Source organism: Lynx canadensis, chromosome D2, assembly GCF_007474595.2.
Source record: "Lynx canadensis isolate LIC74 chromosome D2, mLynCan4.pri.v2, whole genome shotgun sequence".
Classification (NCBI taxonomy): domain Eukaryota; kingdom Metazoa; phylum Chordata; class Mammalia; order Carnivora; family Felidae; genus Lynx; species Lynx canadensis.
In genome coordinates, this window is record NC_044313.2 from 53,344,840 (window position 1) to 53,365,016 (window position 20,177).

At 36.8% G+C, this 20,177-nt stretch overlaps 1 protein-coding gene across 11 annotated transcripts in view; it reads left to right on the forward strand.

Annotated features, from left to right (window-relative positions):
- Nucleotides 1–20,177, forward strand: part of USP54 (ubiquitin specific peptidase 54) — a 133,937-nt gene that overhangs the window by 56,798 nt on the left and 56,962 nt on the right. For 7 of the 11 annotated variants that reach the window (XM_030334349.1, XM_030334358.1, XM_030334357.1 and 4 more), the window contains exons 1-2: nucleotides 13,960–14,782; nucleotides 18,633–18,725. In XM_030334349.1, the coding sequence (XP_030190209.1) occupies nucleotides 14,636–14,782; nucleotides 18,633–18,725 (240 nt within the window). In that variant the 5' untranslated portion in view covers nucleotides 13,960–14,635. Of the gene's footprint in view, nucleotides 1–7,949; nucleotides 8,019–13,959; nucleotides 14,783–18,632; nucleotides 18,726–20,177 lie in introns of those variants that run through there. The other 4 variants (XM_030334354.2, XM_030334350.1, XM_032595291.1 and 1 more) reach the window with 3 other exon arrangements.

The window sequence follows — 20,177 nt, forward strand, 5'->3', positions numbered from 1 at the left end:
GATTCATGATGTTAGTATGTATTATTGCAGGTGAGGTTGACCTTGATTGTTGATTAAGGTGGTTTCTGCCAGGTTGCTCCACAGTAAAGTTAATAGTATCTTTTACCTTGCAGTTAATAAATATTTTCATGGAGATACTTTGATGCTATCATTTATATAAATGTCATATTCTCCACACATGAAATTAGTAATGTTTACTTAGAGACTTCAACGAGCTTTTTTTATTATGAAATAAATTTCCTTAAAAGACCTAATCCCTTCTAAGCTTTCTACACCTTTTACCTGGTCTCATCAAAGGGTCCCCAGGATTTGTAGCAAATAATTTCTACACTTCATTGGTCTTAGCCAATTTCATGTCCCATTTATAATGAAGTCTCCAATGCTAATAACCTGTAGATCTATGAACCTCATTTACCCCACTATCTCTTAGGGTGACAGCCTCTTTCTTCCTGGCCAAGTGCTCCTCTAGGCCTCATCTCTCTTATGCACAAGCCAGTTTCATTTCAGCAAACATTTGAATGACTGTTTTGTGTTTTTTAGAAACATCGGCTAAGAGAGGCTGACTTTGTTGATGAGGAATACAGTAGGGGATAATTAGAGTAGCTTCTGCTATAGTCTGGTTTATTACTTTGGCCTCAGAAAAATGGCAGTACATTTTGAGGTACTGGATATACTTGTGAAGTAATTATTCTTTGTATTTCATTAATACAGAGAAATAACATTTTTTTCCCTAAATTAGCTTCTAGAACATTACTTTTAAGGCTGGCAGTCTTGAGCTATGATCTTTTAAGTTTTTTGTTTTTTTGTTTTGTTTTGTTTTTGAGAGAGAGAGAGAGCAGGGGAGGGGCAGAGAGGGAGAGAGAGAATTCCAAGTAGTCTCTGCACTGTCAGCGCAGAGCCCAACACTGGGCTCGATCCCACAAACTGCAAGATCATGACCTGAGCTGAAATCAAGAGTCTGACACTCAACCAACTAAGCCACCCAGGTGCCCTGAGCTATGATCTTTTAAATTAGCCCTGTTGGGGTGCCTGGGTGGCTTAGTTGGTTAATATCCGACTTCAGCTGAGGTCATGATCTCACGGTTGGTGAGTTCAAGCCTGGCATCCGGCTCTGTGCTGACAGCTCAGAGCCTGGAACCTGCTTCAGATTGTGTGTCTCCCTCTCTATCTGTCTCTCCCCCGCTCGTGTGCACTCTGTCTCTCAAAAATAAACAAACATTTTAAAAAGTTAAAGATAAAATAAAATGTAATAAGCCCTGTCACTAAAAAAATTTTTTTTAATGTTTGTTTATTTTTGAGAGAGAGAGGGAGAGAGAGTGAGTGAGAGAGTGTGTGAGCGAGCAGGGGAAGAGAGAAAGAGGGAGACACAGAATCTGAAGCAGGCTTCAGGCTCTGAGCTGTCAGCACAGAGCCCGATGCACGGCTCGCACTCACAAACTGCAAGATCATGACCTGAGCTGAAATTGGAGGCTTGACTGACTGAATCACCCAGGTGCCCCAAGCCCTGTCATTTTTATTTTGTCAGCTGTGGATCCTCAGTGGAATTATCACAATAGGTTCAAGAATCCAAAATCCAAATGTACATCAACAGTATAATTTACCGATTTAGTGCTAATAAACTAAATACAATGACTAACATACTAGATGTTGCTTTGATTAGTAAAATACAAATTTATTGGTATTACTGAATTTATTATTTTTTAAATGTTTATTTTGAGAGAGAGCACATGCATGTGTGCATGAACTTGGGGAAGGGCAGAGAGAGAGAGAGAGAGAGAGAGACAGACAGAGAGAGAGAGAGACAGAGAATCCCAAGCAGTCTCCACACCAGCAAGGAGCCCAGCATGGAGCTTGATCTCACGACTGGGAGATCACGACCTGAGGCAATATCAAGAGTTGGATGCTTAACTGACGGAGCCACCCAGGTACCCCAGTATTACTGAATTTAAAGTAGCTTTTGAATTATGTTTTTTCTCAAGTAACATATACTATAGGGGCCCATTTTCTGTAATAGGATTCAGATTCTATGGACCCTGAAGCTCATGTAATACAGGGGTCCTGCTTTTTTTTTTTAATTTTATTTTTTTGAGTTGTAATGTTCTAATAAATATTAAAGTAAAATACTTTTGTTTTATTAGCAAATCAACAATTAACAAAATATTTTAATTTTGGTAAGGTCTACTTTTTTCTTTTTTTAAAATTAATTATTTTTAAATTTACATCTAAGTTAGCATAGAGTGCAATAATGATTTCAGGAGTAGATTCCTTAATGCCCCTTACCCATTTAGCGCCACCCCCCCACAAACTCTCCAGCAACCCTTGTTTGTTCTCTGTATTTAAGAGTCTCTTATGTTTTCTCACCTTCCCTGTTTTTATGTTATTTTTGCTTCCCTTCCCTTATGTTCATCTGTTTTGTATCTTAAAGTCCTCATATGAGTGAAGTCATATATTTGTCTTTCTCTGACTAATTTCGCTTAGCATAATACCCTCTAGTTCCATCCATGTAGTTGCAAATGGCAAGATTTCATTCTTTTTGATTGCCGAGTAATACTCCATTGTATATATATACCACATCTTCTTTATCCATTTGTCTGTCAATGGACATTTGGGCTCTTTCCATAATTTGGCTGTTGTTGATAGTGCTGCTATAAACATTGGGGTGCATGTGCCCCTTCAAAACAGCACACCTGTATCCCTTGGATAAATACCTAGTAGTATAATTGCTGTGTCATAGGGTAGTTCTATTTTTAATTTTTTGAGGAACCTCCCTACAGTTTTCCAGAGTGGCTGTACCAGTTTGCATTCCCACCAGCAGTGCAAAAGAGATCTTTCTTTTTAATGTTTATTTATTATTTTTGAGAGAGAGAGAGAGACAGAGTGTGAGCAGGGGATGGGCAGAGAGAGGGGGAGACACTGAATCCAAAGTAGTCTCCAGGCTCTGAGCTGTCAGCACAGAGCCCGATGCGGGCTGGAACTCATGAACTATGAGATCATGATGTGAGCTGAAGTCAGACGCTTAACCAACTGAGCCACCCAGGAGCCCCATCAGAGATCTTCTTTCTCCGCATCCTCACCAACATCTGTTGTTGCCTGAGTTCTTAATTTTAGCCATTCTGACAGGTGTGAGGTGGTATCTCATTGTGGTTTTGATTTGTGTTTCCCTGATGATGAGCGAAGTTGAGCATTTTTTCATGTGTTGGTTGGCCCTCTGGATGTTTTCTTTGGAGAAGTATCTATTCATGTCTTTTGCCCATTTCTTCAATGGATTATTTGTGTTTTGGGTGTTGAGTTCCATCAGTTCTTGATAGTTTTTGGATACTAAAATACATGAGCCTCACTTCAGGTGAGCCCTGCTCTCTTTCTCTCTCTTGTCCCTCCTGGGATTCTCTCTCTCTCTCTCTCTCTCTGCCTCTCTCTCTCTCTCTGCCTGCCTCTGCCCCTCACTCACTTTTGCCCTTTTTCTCTCTCTCAAAAAAGAACAAAAACAAAAAACCAAAAAACTTTTTTGTTTTTTTCTCCAAAGTTTTATTTAAATTGCAGTTAGTTAACATGCAGTGTAATATTGGTTTCCTGGGACATCCAGTGCTCATCACAAGTGCCCTTCTTAATACCCCTCACCTGTTTAACCCATTCCCACCCACCTTTCCTCCTACCCTCAGTTCTCTATGGTTAAGAGTCTTTACAGTAGTTTCTTATGATTCTCATGATTTCAGTTATTGTAAATGGCTCCTCTTTCACTTCTTCTTCTTTTTTTTTTGTTGGTAGTTTACGTATTTGAGAGAGAGAGTATGTGCATGTATGCCAGTGGGGGAGGGGCAGAAAGGGAGAGAGAAAATTCCAAGCAGGATCATACTGTCAGCCTGTCAGCACAGAGGTCTAGGTGGAGCTCAATCCCATGAACCCTGAGATCATGACCTGAGCTGAAATCAAGAGTCATATGCTTAGTGAGCCACCCAAGTGCCCCTCTTTCATTTCTGAGTATATTTGTGAGTCTTCTCTCTTAGTGTAGCTAAAGATTTGTCAGTTTTATTTATCTTTTCAAAAATCGAGCTCTTCATTTTATCTTTTCTATTCTCTTTCTAGTATGTGTTAAATTAACTTGCTTATGGGAGTCCTTTCACAGTGTATACATATATCACATAATCACATTTTATACTCTATTATATACTACATTATAATTTTATTTGTCAATTATACCTTTGGTGGAAAAAAATTATGAACAGAACTTATTTAGGGCTCTTCAGAGTCTATTCAGCAATAGTATAATACAGGTCACTATAACTTATTCAGAGTTGAGAGCAACACAGTAATTTCTTAGGTGCTCTTTCTCCTCTTTCCACCTTTGATTGATTACTTCATAGTTTTAAGACTTGGCTGGAAACTAGTAAATGTGGGTAAAGATGATGATATATTTTCTGTAGAGTTTGGGAATAAATAGCTGCCAGGTAGCCTGCTATCTCTCAGTTTGTTGTAGTCTAGGACTGTTCTCTGCAGAATGCTGAGAGTCCATTGGTTGCTACTGTGAGGGGCAAAATCAATCAGAGAGGAGTACTGGGTAATAGGCTATGGGAGCATTTTTAATTTAAATTTGAATAAATTTGTACATACAGCTTAGTTGCCATTATCCAGGTGGTGGTTATTTTATTTATTTATTTTTAAAATATAATTTATTGTCAAGTTAGCTAACATACAGAGTATACAGTATGCTCTTAGCTTCGGGAGTAGATTCCCATGATACATCACTTACATACAACACCCAGTGCTCATCCCAACAAGTGCCCTCCTCAATACCCATCACCCATTTCCCACCCGCCCCTGCCCTCCCCATCGACTCTAGGTGGTGGCTATTTTTAATCATCATATAATGACATAAAAACTAAGCAAGATTCTCTATTGAAACTGTATGTGGACACCTTCTTTGGAATAGACTGACACATAAGTGTCATGCTCACTTGTAATGTATATTACATGCTCACCAATTTTTTTTCTTTTTGGAATCTGCTTGGGATTCTCTCTCTCTCTCTCTCTCTCTCTCTCTCTCTCTCACCCCTCCCTCCCTCTCTCTCAAAACAAATAAGTAAAACATTAAAAAAATATCTTGCTTGATAAGATGAAAGAATTATATGGCAAGTTTATATATATATGTAGTTCATACTTTTTCTGTATGTATAGGTAGAGTCACAATTTATAAACAGAAAGATGGATTATATGACAAGTAAAAGAAGCTTTGGTAAAATTTTGTGATAATGTAACCCACAATAACAGATATATAGATATAACACAGTTGGCTTCTGACCTCCATCCATTCCCCATTCTCAAATGGGGTGGGATAAAGCTCATCCTTTAGAGATGGAGGGTAACAGGGGACCCTAGAAACATTGGTATAATAGAAACATTAATTGTTCTTAAAATTATAGAAAACTTATTTAGGAATTAAGAAATGGGGGTGATCTCTTCAGGCTTGAGGTGGCCAAGGAAGGTTTTCTACGGTTTTTACAAAGAGGCTGGACTACATAAAGAGGGGAAGAAGGATATTTAATATCCCAAGTAGGTAAAACAGAGTTAAGGTCACAGAAATGGAAGAACACTTTGGGAAGAAGGTTTCATATAGGGAAATAAAAGGAGATAAATATAAAAGGTAAATTAAAGTCAGATTGTGTTATTAAGAAACAAGCTAAGAAATTTGCATATTATTTTGCAAGAGGGATTTTTTTGGGAAACTTTTTAATTTACACTTCAGAATATGCTTTTTAAAAGCAATTTAAAAATCTTTGGTAATTTACATTAAATTACCAAAATTTACATAAAAATACCAAAATCTTTTTGGTATAGAGTTCTGAATTTTGCTAAATGCATTATAGAGATGCCACCACAATCAAGATACAGAACAGTTTCATCACCCTGGTACTGCTCCTTTGTAATCAACCTCTACCCTTACTCCCAACTCCTAGCAACCACTGATCTATTCTGACTTTTAATTTTGACATTTCTAGAATGTCATATAAGTGAAATCATGTAGTATATAGCTTTTGAGTCTGACTTCTTTCACTTAGCATAGTACATTTGAAATTCATCAGTGCTTTTGTGTATGACAGTGTTCTTTACATTTTATTTTTGAGTCTATTGTATGGATGTACCATTTACCAGTTGAAGAAGTTTTGGGTTGTTTCCAATTTTTCATGATTATGTGTAAAGCCACTATAAATACTTGTATACAGGTTTTTATGTGAGCATAAGCTTTCATTTCTTTTGGGTAAAATACCTAGGAATGGGATTGCTAGGTCATATGGTAAAAGTATATTTAACTTTACTTATAATTGCTGACTGTGTCATGTTTCATTTTCATCAGCAATTTTGGAGAGTTCCAGTTGCTCTATTCTTCCTCATTAGTACTTTTTTTTTTAAGTTTATTTATTTATTTTGAGAGAGACAGAGACAGCACAAGTGGCAGGGGCAGAGAGAGAGGGAGAGAGAAAATCCCAAGAGGGCTCCACGCTGCCAGTGCAGAACCCGACACAGGGCTCAAACTCACGAAACTGTGAGATCATGACCTGAGCTGAAGCCAAGAGTTGAGCGCTTAACCGACTGGGTCACCCAGGCGTTCCCTCATGAGCACTTGTTATCATCCAGTTTTAAATATTTTTTAGCACGGTTTAAATATTTATGATTTTGTTTTTAGCTATTTTAATAAGCACATAGTGTGGTTTTAATTTCCATTTCCTAATTACTAATTATATTTAATATCTTTTTATATGTTTGCTATCTGTGTATCTCCTTTAGTGAAGGATCTGTTAAAATCTTTTGCCCATTTAAGAAAATTGGGTAATTTTTCTTATCAATGAGTTTAGAGGATTCTGTATATATTTTAGATACAAGTCACTTATCCATTATGTGATTTGAAAATATTTTCTTCCAATCTTTGCCTTGCCTTTTTATTCTCTTAACAGTGTCTTTTAAAGAATAAAAGTTCTTAATTATGGTGAAGTTCAATTCTTTAATTTTTTTTTCTAATGGATTGTGCTTTTTTGTTATATCTAAGGAATCTTTGCTTAACCAAAGGTCACAAAATTTTGTCTTCTAGAATTTTTATAGTTTTAAGTTTTCCATTTAGAACTATGATCCAATTTGAGTTATTTTTGTGTAAGATATAAAGTGTGGGTTAAGGTTCACTTTTTTGCATGTTGTTCAGTTATTCCAATATCATTTGTTGAAAAGACTATCCTTTCTTCATTGAGTTGCCTTTCCATTTTTATTAAAAATTAGTTGACCACGTATATGTAGGCCTGTTTTGGCCACTGTTCTGTTCCATTAATCGTCTATTCTTTCACCAGTATTGTATGGTGTTGACTATTGAGCTCTACAACTTTGTTCTTCTGTTTCAAAATTAATTTGGCTGTTCTAATTCCTTTGCCTTTTCATATAACTTTTACAATCAGCTAGTCAATTTCTACAAAAAGAAATCCTGCTAAGATTTTTATTTGAAATTACATTGAATCTATGGATCAATTTGGAGTGAACTGACATCTTAAAATTGTTCAATTTATGAACATGGCATACCTTTCTACGTTTAGATCATCTTTGATTTCTTTCACCAGTGTTTCATAGTTTTCACTACATAGGTCTTACATATGTTTTGTTATATTCTTGCCTAATTATTTTATATTTTGTGGTGTTATTATAAATGGCACTGTAAAAAATTTCAATTTTAGTTGTTTACTGCTAGTATATAGAAGTATAGTTAATCAGCGGTTTTTTTGTACTGACTTTGTGTTCTATGACTTATCCCACATATTAGTTCCCAGAATTTTGTTTTGTTTTTTTTTTAGATTCCTTGGGACTTTTAAATGTAAAAGAACATCATGTTGTTTGTGAATAAGGACAGTTTTATTTCTTCCATCCCAATCTCTCTATTTTTTATTTCTTTTTCTTGCCTTGTTGCATAGGCTGTGACCTCCAGTATGATGTTGAATAGGAGTGGTAAGAGTAGACATCTTTGCCTTGCTTGGGACTTGAAAAAGGTGAGAGTGATCCTACCTCGCTCTTCTGCTAAGGCATAATTCAAGCTTTTTACCTTTTTGTGTAAAATGCACAAAAATAAGTAATGAGGCATATTAAAGAGAAATTAATTTTTTAAAAAAGTAATTATATAAGTGAATTGGAATGGCAAGAGGTAGGAGGCCAGCAAGAGGTAATCTATTATAATAATCTAAATGGGAAGTAATTGTGGTATAAACTAGGGTGATGACAGTGGAAGTGAAAAAGAAGAATCAATAAAGAGATTTTTGAGGGGAGAATTGATAAGACTTTGTGACATGGATAAGGAAGGAGGGGATGGATAGGAAGGAGTCCAAGACTACAGAGGTTTTCAGCCTGGGTAATTGGAAATGCCATTAGTTAAAAAAAAAAAAAAAAAAAAAGATAATCAGAGAGGAGGCACTATATTTGGGGGCAAAGGAGGTGGTGTCTTTTTTTTTTAATTTTTTTATGTTTATTTTTGAGAGCAAGAGAGACAGAGCACAAGTGGGGGAGGGGCAGAGAGAGGAAGACACAGAATCCAAAGCAGGCTCCAGACTCTGAGCTGTCAGCACAGAGCCTGATGCCGGGCTCAAACCCACTGACCACAATATCATGACCTGATCCGAAGGTGGACACTTAACCAGCTGAACCACCCAGGCACCTCAGGAGGTGGTTTCTGATTTGGACATGTTGAACTTACAAAAGTGTGACAGTGTGCAAATATTTGGTGATTTGGTTTTAGAGTTCATGTGATTTGTGATTTGTCAGACCAGAAGTGATGGTTGAAGTTCTGACAGAGGAGGATGAGAATACCATGGGTGGAATTGTAGAGATGAGCAAGAACTTCTGATTTAAACTTTAAGGAATGTATTCTTTTAAGAATGTAACAAAGGAGAGGAAAAGTGAACTGTCAGTAGGAGGAACCAGTGTTCTGGTTTGTTATTCCATTTTATTCATTCTCTCATTTTCTTATTAATTCACCCAATGAATCCAGGATTATGTAGCCTCAAGGCAGCCAGTGTTAGGTGCTGCAAAAAAGAAGAATGAGGCCTGTGGAAAAAGCCAGTAGGTTTTGCAATTAGGAGACTTCTTTAGATAGCGATGTTCCATGAAGGAAAGTTGTGGTGGTGGAGTCAAGATTAGCACCGTGTCCTGAAGAGGTTGATAGTGAGCATGAAGAGGTAGCAGTTGTAAGTTATTAATTGTGGAGACATTTAGTAGTGGAAGGTACAAAAAAATTTAGGACAGTAGGCATAGGAGTTAATAATTTTGAGGTGGTCTTTGTTGTTGCTGTTTTTATTTTTCTTTTTAAAGAATATAGGATATCTATATGAGGTTATCTTTAAAGGGAAAAGAACTTACAAGGAGGAAATGTTTGAAAGGTAATAGTAATAATAACAATCATTTATATGGTAATTACTATATGCTGGACATTGAATTAGCAGTTTGCATGAATTAACTAATTTTTTAAAAATGTTTATTTATTTTTTCAGGGGAGGAAGGGTGGAGGGGGGTGGACAGAGGATCTGAAGTAGACTCAGTGCTGACAGCAGCAAGCCTGGTGTGGGGCTCAAACCCATGAACCATGAGATCATGACCTGAGCCAAAGTTGGATGCTTAACTGGCTGAGTCATGCAGGCGCCCCTGAATTAACTAGTTTTAATTCTTATAATAACTAGCAAGATACTATATAGTTAAGAATTATTGACATATGGAGCATACCGAGGGATTGAGGTAATTTCTTGTTGATTTATCAGTGCAAATATAGTTTTCTTAAGTAAATTACAAGTAAACTGCTGTATAGAGTAATAGAAACTAGAAATGGGAGCAACTTTCCTGGTTAACTCTTTGGATATCTCATTGTAGTGCAGTTTGACTTCCTAATATTTGGGTTATTTTTGGTATTAATCACTTGTAATGGGGCTACTCTTCCTTCATTAGAAACTGAGATACTCTTCATGGTTTTTCCATTTTGAATCATTGATCAGTTGGACATGGTCATTCTTTGTAGACCTTCTAAAATGTTACTCTGTTCCTTGTAATAGGCTCAACTGTTTGGCTTTTTACAAATAGAAAGTTAAACTTTGTATTTTAAAAGTAATTGTAAAATTCAACTGTTTCTCCAAGCACATAGTTAAATTGTGCTAACATATCATTTGTCCTGTATGAGGGTTATTGTTCTTTTTATACAATTAGAAGACTTCTTCCTGGTGGCTTACAGCTTTCTAGTATCCTGAAGTCCCCAAACCAAAATTTACACTTACACTTTCAGACATCGCAGTTCACTCATTTTAGTGGAACTCATTATTCATTCTTTGTTTTGAAAACTTGCTAGTACTTTGGCATGCCTATTACATTAAATCTCAACCACTGTGTAAAATAGGTATTCTGCCATCATTTTAACAGACCCAGAAAATAAAGTTCAGGACACTTAAGTAGTTCAGGATTACCCAAAATAGTAAAAATATGGAAGTCGAACCCATGTCCTCTAACTCCCAGTCTGGTTCTGCTCCTGTTTGTATATCATAATTACATCGCTTGCTCTTATAACAACTAGGCATTGTACTGTATGTTGAGTTTTCCTTTTCATAGATGTAGTATTGGAACTTTATTCTATTTTTCCCTCATATCTAATACTTTTATTTTATCATCATATCAGGCTTTTTTGCATTTATCTTTCTCTTCTCCTTTTTCTTTTTTTAAATTTTAGTTTGGGATTGCTTAATATCACCTGGCATGGTTATTATCTACTAGCTTAATGATTTTAGTCATTTTTTTCATTGAATCACGAATACTGCATACATTACAAGGTAATTTCTACATAATTTTACATTCTTTTTTTTTTTTTTTTTTGCTGATATTAATTCTCTTTCAACTTAAAAAAAATGATTTGAGGGGTGCCTGGGTGGCTCAGTTGGTTAAGCGTCCGACTTCAGCTCAGGTCACGATTTCGTGGTCTGTGAGTTCAAGCCCCACGTCGGGCTCCGGGCTGATGGCTCAGACCCTGGAGCCTGCTTCCGATTCTGTGTCTTCCTCTCTCTCTGCCCCTCCCCCATTCATGCTCTGTCTCTCTCTGTCTCAAAAATAAATAAAAACTTAAAAAAAATGATTTGAAACTTATAGAGGAGTTATAAGAAATGGTACAAAGAATCCCCATATCCCTTTCAGTCACATTTACCGGTTGTTAACATTATTGCTATATTTATTGTACCATTTTCCCTTTCTCTTTGTATTTACATATACACACACACATGTATATATATATAAAATACACACACACATGTATATTTTTCCCTTCTGAACCATTTCAGAGTACGTTGCAGATATTATGATCTTTTACCTCTAAATACTTGAATATTTATTACCTAAGATGTTCTTTTATTTATTTATTTGTTTACTTATTTATTTATTTTTAAAGGTTTATTTTATTTTTTGAGAGAGAGTGAGAGAGTAAGTGCAGGAGAGGCAGAGAGAGAGGGGAACAGAGGATCTGAAGTGGGATCCATGCTGATACCAAAGAGCCTGATGCGGGGCTCGAACTCACGAACTGCAAGATCGTGACCTGAGCTGAAGTCGGGTGCTTAACTGACTGAACCACCAGGTGCCTTAAAGTTCTGTTCTTTTTAAAAATAGGTTGTTTGGGGTGCCTGGGTGTCACAATCATTAAGCCTCCAGCTCTTGCTTTTGGTTGGCTCAGATCATTACCTTGTGGTTCCTGAGATCAAGCCCAGTGTAGGGCTCTGCACTGACAGGGCAGAGCCTGCTTGGGATTCTCTCTCCCTCTTTCTTTGTCCCTTCCTCGCTCGTGCATGTGAGCTGTCTCTGTGTCTCTCAAAATAAATAAACAAACATTAAAAAAATAAAAATAGGTTGTTAGATGTGGGTATAACTCTTAATTGACTTTCTTATATATCTATAGTAATGGTATAGTAGAAAGATTGTGTGGTTTGGTGCTGGACCTACAATTTAAGTGAAATATTTTGTCATCAGTATTTCTTTGGATCATTTGTTACTGCCTCCTTTGGCCTTATTCTTTCTGGCTCTCACCTCTAGTTTCTGACACACCTAACGCAAGCTTATTGCCTTACCCTACATAATGCTGCCATTCAGAGCCTGAGAATCTTTTTTTCTGTGACTGCTTTTTTTTTCCTCTTTGCTGCCTGAACTCAAGGGTGTGTATCATAGGGCAGGCTGAGTTTCAGTAAGTGTCTAATGTGGATAGTGGAAACCCCACCTGTCTGCCAAGTCCTTTTGGCTGTGAGCAAAGTGGAGGCTTGGTATGTCATTCCTTTGCAGCAGTTGAGCTGAAGGAATGCTGCATGTCTTGTTGGAAGTTGCTTAGTAGCTTCGAATGGGGTGTGTATGAGGGTGTGTATAGAGAGTTGAGGGTCTTTTAGTCTGTGTGGGAGACATGGAATTCTTCTTGGTGCCATGCTAGTCATCAGGGAGTATTTATTGAGTTCCTCCTTATGACCAGCACTGTGATAGGAACTTTTGGAATAGTATGATAAAATACATAATTAAGTCACAGTTTAATAGTCGAAAAATTCTAGTTCTGCCACTTACCAGTTTGATTTGAGCAAGTTAATGTCTTTAAGTCTCACTCTACTCTTCTGTAAAGTGGGAACTATTAACACCTACATAATAGGTAAAGAATAAATAAAGAATGTAAGTATAGTGTTTAGCAGTTGTCTGACACTAGTTAGTATTTCATTTCATACAGTCATTCAGGATATATGACTGATACCATATAAAACAAATAGAGAGTAATAAAAACAAATAGAGGATAATATGACTCTACAGTGTATAGTCAAATACTTTAATTGTGACATGTAGATTATAAATAGTCTGGGAATTTAGAGAAGGGAAAGAACAGTCTTATGCAACCATTTATTGTTCCTGTGCCTCAGTTTTTCCACTGGACACACTGTGGATAATGGTAGATGATTTCTTAGAGAATGATTAAGATGTTTTAGCATTTTTGCTTTTTTAGGTGATCCATATGATGATAGGAAGTAAGGAAGGGAGAAGCTTGGGGAACTGTTAAAAACCAAATTTAACACTCAACATTCTTAATTTTTTACTTATGTGGACATGGCAGCCTTATATGAAAGCTTAAAGCTGGAGATTAGAAGATTTCCTTCTAGTAAAGGTGTTTGCTTTGGTATTTCTCCCCTGTTGCCTCACTGGAATTTTAATTAGTTGAAAAGTAATGTTGGTCAGTGGATTGCCTGTGATTGTGAGTGCCTCAGATATAATCTGAGGATTAAGTTATTTGTAACCCAAATTATCTCTCTGATCCTCTGGCAAAAATGAAACATACAAACAACCAGGGCAGGAGAAGATTTAGTTCTCCTGGACATGATATTAAGGGCATATGGTTTACTTGCCATGAATATTTCTCTGAGATGGGACATTTCCTCAGAACAGAGCCCAGGGTGATAACTTGGCCTTCCCATCTTTAAATAGGCTTTCATAGCCATGAACATGTAAAACACCTCTAAAAATTTCTTTACTCACAATATCTAACAGAAACTGTTCCAATTCTTAATTTGGTGTATGTTTACCTGGTAATATTTTTGTTAGCTTGATTTTGGAAACTGTATTTGGTGTTCGTTTTGTCCTGATCAACTGTCTTCTAGAAATTTTCGGAGAAATTTCCTCTGAAAGAAAAACTACTCACACCTTTTTTTTTTTCCTCTTTGGTTTGAGCGTTTCTCCTTTTTATTGTTGTTAAGGTTTTTTTTTTTTTTTTTTTGCATTTTTTGTTTGTTTTTGTCATTGTTTGCCAAGGTTTCAAGTTTATAGTGAGAGGTGAGGCAACGTTGATCTTGGCAGAACAGCACAAAGCCAGGAGAGTCATTAAGTGACGCAAGCTTTTAGTTGGTTTTTTTTTTTTTTTCTTTTTGTTAAAGCTCTCTGGCACAGCTGGCTATTCTAGTCACAGAGGAAGAGAAGAGACTTTCTGAAGTTCTAGAGGGAACGATGGAAGCTGTTTGGAGCATATTAAAAAAAGAGCGGCAGCATTAAGAACAAAAACTCCATATAATTTAAACAAAATTTCTTACCTTTGTGGAATCTATGTCAGTTGTTTAGAACTTGAGTTTTTACTTCAGACGATGATGGGAAAAGGCAATAGAAGGCGAGGAGGGTTGCATTGGATTCTTGCTTATCTGTCTGCTTCTCCTTCCAGTTGGAAAGAATCTTCGATCCACAAGAAGCATCATCAACAAGCCTAAGAATACATCCTACCCTGATTCTGGATTCTGTTGGAGTTGAGGACTGCAGGCACTTCACCACGATTTTATGGAGGCAATTCAAGAGAAATAGAAGGACGCAATACCTAAGGATTTCTCTGTTTGTGTTTGTACTGTGCCATGTTAAATTTTGGGCATTGTTTGGAGCAAATGGGGGACGGCTCTGTCATGTGGATCTAAGAGGATACCTGAGTTCCTTGAGCTACATAGATGATGTTTGGAAGGTTGTAAACTCAAAATATTTCAACACAGATTCATTGAATTCTGGATTATCTTTCACAAATCAGGACTTCAGCAGACAGAAGCTCTTTCCCCAAAAATACAAAGTCTTCTCTAAGTTTTCAAGCTAACTGTGAACAATAATGTCTTGGAAAAGAAATTATTTTTCAGGGGGCCGTGGTAGTGTCCAAGGCATGTTTACACCTCGAAGCTCAACCTCCATAGCCCCCAGCAAAGGTCTCAGCAATGAGCCAGGACAAAACAGCTGCTTCCTCAACAGTGCCCTGCAGGTAAGGGTAATTTCTTTCTTTTTGGTGAACTTTGACTTTTTAGTTGCAAATGCTGTGCTTCCAATAGCTCTTCTAAATATAATCCTTGATGGTCTTTGTTTGAGGTCAACAGCCTGAGATCATTTCTAAGTTTATCTGTGTGATTTTAGGCAAGTCACTTATCTCTGAACCTCAATTACCTCATTTATATGAAAAAGGGATTAATAATGATAATAGAAATAATAAGTGTAACTACTACTACTTACCTGCCTGAAGGAGAAAGAAAGTACGTGAACTAAATGATCTTAATACGTGATTATTGATTTTTTCTTGCTTTTTTTTTTTTTTTCTTTTGAGACAAAGATGTCTTATCACCGTACTTGCTTTTCTCTAGAAAAGAAAGCAAAGTTCTTTCCACAAGTCAAAGACCTTTCAGGTACATTACTTTTGTCTTATAATATATAGGCTCTTAGCATACACTGAATGGAGTCCAGTCTTTGTCCATTTCTTCATCCCCTTCCTCTGAGCTCTTTTGTAGTAGCTCATGATTGGTATATGGACAGATATGCTTAAACAGAGCTAGTGGAAAGTAAATTCCCCTAAGGTGTGATTATCTACTGCAGATTTTCCCTTTTGGTGTTGCTTACCATACTAGTGATCTCAGAATCCCAGAGCTTCCTGTCTGTCTGCTTTGCCTTGTCAGGCCCATAGAATGTTAAGTTCATTCCTTTTGGCCTAACTTTCAAGTAATTACTTTCCCTTCTTTTCTGCTTCTCAGAGTAAAAGTAAATTGAATTTGCCATCCAAGATAATTAACTTGGTAAAATATTAGTTTTATGCTTCAGATATAATGAGAAAATATCTTGCTATGATAGAAGAAAAACCAAGACAATGTATTTGGTATGAAAAGTACTGGACTGGGGTGCCTGGGTGGCTCAGTCAGTTGAGCATCCGACTTTGGCTCAGGTCATGATCTCACAGTTCATGAGTTTGAGCCATACATTGGGCCTGCTGCTGTCAGTGCAGAGCCTGGTTAGGATCCTCTGTCCCCCCCAACCCTCCACTCACACACTCTCAAAAGTAAATACTTAAAAAAACAAAAATAAAAAGTACTAGACTTATGAATTAGGAAACTTGGATTCTAGTTTTAGTTTGTCTGTAGACTAGCTCTGTGACCTTGTACAGGTAATAGTATTTCAGTTTACTCATTTATAATATAAGAATTTTGCTAAGCTTATTTATGTAATAAAGTTTCATATTCTCTCTCTGTTTTCAAATTTTTATTTGAAAACATTAAAAAATTCTATGCTGTCAAGCCTAGAGAAAGAGTTTAACTATATTCCCTAATTACTACTGTAAATTTCATGCAGTTGGGTGGGGTTGGTTCGGTTTTTTTTTTCCCCAGATGATGCATATGGGTTTTTGAGTGACATTGCATAAACTAATAATACTTTTTAAATTTAGAAGCAGGCAAAAAAAGGTATTGATATAGGTGTGTGTGTGTGTGTGTGTGTGTGTGTGTGTGTGTGTGTGTGTTTACCTCCTTTCTGGCCATCGTCCTGTTTTTATAATTCTGTTTCTTTCTGTATGTTCTATCTGTATTAAAACAATAATATTTATGGCTTTCTGTTCTAATTCCCAGCACCATATGGACACATACTGGCACACACACACACACACACACACACACACACACACTTCTATGTACTTAAATATTGTGTCATTGATGGTTTTGGAGTGCCTGTTCTAATCACGTTACAAGTTGAAAATAATTGTTTCTATGAACTAATATTCTGACTTTTGATATGAATGCTATGTTGGCCACAGATGTGTTGAACCCACTGTGTTTATTATAAAAAGGTGTTACTTATTTGGGAGTATAGTGTATTTCCAAGAACTTTTGGAATATGTACCTTGAAGACACATAAGTAAGAAGAAGCTCCAGAGCTGTGCTTTGTATGGGGCTCCGGAGGCATAGTGCCTTTTCATATATGATGCCATTTAAATGTTTCCCAAGCAAGAGGTGCCTGGGTGGCGCAGTCGGTTAAGTGTCAGACTCTTGATCTCGGCTCTGATCCATTATCTCATGGTTCGTGTATTCGAGCCCCACATTGGGCTGTGCACTGATGGTGCAGAGCCTGCTTGGGATTCTGTCTCTCCTCTCTGTTCCTTACCTGTTTGTGTGCATGCTCTCTCCCTCTCTCAAAATAAATAAATAAACTTAATTAAAAAATGTTACCCAAGCAAGAGGAACATCCTAAGGCATTAGGCTATATATTACATCATTTATCTTTTAATTAAAGTCCATAGTTTATTCAAATTTCCTTAGTTTTTGCTTAGCATCTTCTTCTGTTCCAGGATCCCATCCAGGATACCACAGTTACATTTGCTTGTCATGTCTCCTTAGGCTTTTCTTGGCTCTCTTTCACAAAATTTCCTTGTTTTTGATGATCTTGATAGTTTTGAGGAGTAGTACTAATCAAGTATTTTGTTGGATGTCCCACTGTTGGAATTTGTTTGATATTTTTCTCATTGTGAGACTGGGGTTATAGGTTTTTGAGAAGAAGACCATAAAAATAAAGTGCCATTCTCATCATATCATATTTAGGTTACATACTATGAACATGATTTATCACTGTTGATATTACCATTTTTTTAATCTGTTGACATGAGGAACACACATCTCTCAGAAAGGTCCAAAAATTGAGAAATCCAACAAAGACAAAATTCCACACTATAATTCAAGCTTCTAAATAAGGTTTCAAATACCATATGATTTCACTTATATGTGGGATCTAAAAAACAAAACAAATGAATAAACAAACAAAAAGCGGAATCAGACCTATAAATATAGAGAACAAACTGGTGGTTGTGAGAGGGGAGGGTGATGAGGGGGATGGGCAAATGGGTGAAGGGGAGTGGGAGATACAGGCTTCTAGTTATGGAATGAAAAAGTCATGAGGAGGGACACCTGGCTGGCTGGCTGTAGATCATGTGACTCTTGATCTTGTAAGTTTCAGCCCCACTTTGGGTGTGGAGATTCCTTTTTAAAAAATCTTAAAAAAAAAAAAAAAGATGTTGGGAATAAAAGGCAGAGCATAGGGAATATAGTCAGTGGTATTGTGGTAGTGTTGTTTAATGACAGATGTCAGCTACACTTGTGTTGGTGAGCACAGCATAACGTATAAACTTGTGGAATTACTATGTTGTATCCCTGAAACTAATGTACATGTATCAACTATACTTCAAAAAACAAGTTTGTTCCAAAAAAAAAAAATTGTTTCTTGTGTGGACAATTAAAGTAAACCCTTATTCTGCAGCTTTTAGCCCATAAATTTCCCCTTCAAGATCACATTTGATGTATGTTATACATTATTTGTCTGTGTGACCTTCATTTTCAAAGTAATGTATTTTTCAGAATACAGTCTTCTGTCCCTTGTGTTAGCTAACTCACCCTTTTTGGCATTTGTTTTAATATACTAGAATGAGTTTTCTCTTGGGAATAAAGATATATTCAGAAGTCATTACCTATGTTTGCTTGAATTCTTGAATTTAAGATCAAATGGAGTCTTTTTTTTTTTTTTTTTTTTTTTTTTAAATTTTTTTTTTTTTTTCAACGTTTATTTATTTTTGGGACAGAGAGAGACAGAGCATGAACGGGGGAGGGGCAGAGAGAGAGGGAGACACAGAATCGGAAACAGGCTCCAGGCTCTGAGCCATCAGCCCAGAGCCTGACGCGGGGCTCGAACTCAGGGACCGCGAGATCGTGACCTGGCTGAAGTCGGACGCTTAACCGACTGCGCCACCCAGGCGCCCCTCAAATGGAGTCTTCTTATAAAGTACTGAAGTATTTCCCCTTTTTTATTGACAGGTTTTATGGCACTTGGACATCTTCCGACGTAGCTTTAGGCAGCTTACAACTCACAAGTGCATGGGAGATTCCTGTATCTTTTGTGCTCTGAAGGTAAGTTCTTCAAATCTGTTTCTTCTCACTACCATTAGGCTGCCAGATGATCAATATTGAGGCAATTTAATCAGGGGATGATAAAGAATTTCTTACTGAATTATTTGCTTGTGGCTTAGTGTGAAAGATGAGGTGATCAGTTTTGCTTGCTTCAGAGAATTGTTACTTGGCTTAGGTAGTCTGTTTTTCTGAACTTTCTTGCCCATACAGCTCTATTTAATGTGATAGGATACTATTGAGATGTGCTTAGACTTGGAGTATTTACCTGAAGAGCTAATTCTAAATTTTTATTTTGAAAGAATAAACAACCAATTTTTAGTGGAATTAGCTATTGTTTGTTAAAGCTAAATTTAACAACAAACTCTTCCTATTGAGAAAAGCCAGTACTAAAATTTTCCCATTCCCTAAATGTTTCCCATTACCACATTTAATAGATTCCTTATACCTGTTCTTGACCCCATCATCTGACTCCCAAGTTTTTCATTTCTGAATAAAATGAAACCTGAGGATTCATTTAGAGACAAAGAAAATAGCAGAAAGTGAGAGATTTCTGACTCAGAGATTTTAGGTATGCTACTATAGAGGAAGAACTAGGTTGTATAAAAGGTCCATTTTCTATACTTTATCTGCTTTTCCAATATGTAGCTTCTCTGTGTTTTCTTGGTTTGTATGTACAATGGATTATTTATGGCTAGGTAAGTCTGTGTGAGTTCTGATAAACATCCAGAGTCATTTTTCAGTTTCAAGAAGTCTGAGTTCTTGGTTTGTCACAGGGATGCTTGGTTGTGGTCATATGTTTGATTTAGTTGCTTTTACATCTTGGAGTAAGAACTGTAACAAAAAATCCAGCAGAATTTCCCAGTTGTATTGGTTATTTGCAACAACTGATTTAAGATGTTTTTTGAGCAGCATCACTTTGGAATTTTAAGTCCATGATGGGCACATATCTTTAGAAAGAGATGACTGAGTCTTCTGAACGTTTTACCACTTGGGTCACAAACATCTTTTTTCTCTTCCCCTTGGAAGCATTGGAACTTTTAGCAAAATATGTATTATTGATTAATTGGGGAGTTTATTTATTTATTTTTTTTTAATTTTTTTTTTTTCAACGTTTATTTATTTTTGGGACAGAGAGAGACAGAGCATGAACGGGGGAGGGGCAGAGAGAGAGGGAGACACAGAATCGGAAGCAGGCTCCAGGCTCTGAGCCATCAATCAGCCCAGAGCCCGACGCGGGGCTGGAACTCACGGACTGTGAGATCGTGACCTGGCCGAAGTCGGACGCCCAACCGACTGCGCCACCCAGGCGCCCCTAATTGGGGAGTTTAAATATGAATTTTAATAAAAGCAAATCTTTTACAAGTTGTAACATTTCTGACTATGCCCATTCAGACAGAAGTCTATCCACAAGGGAATTTGGCTTGATTTTCTGAAGGGTACACTGACATTAAG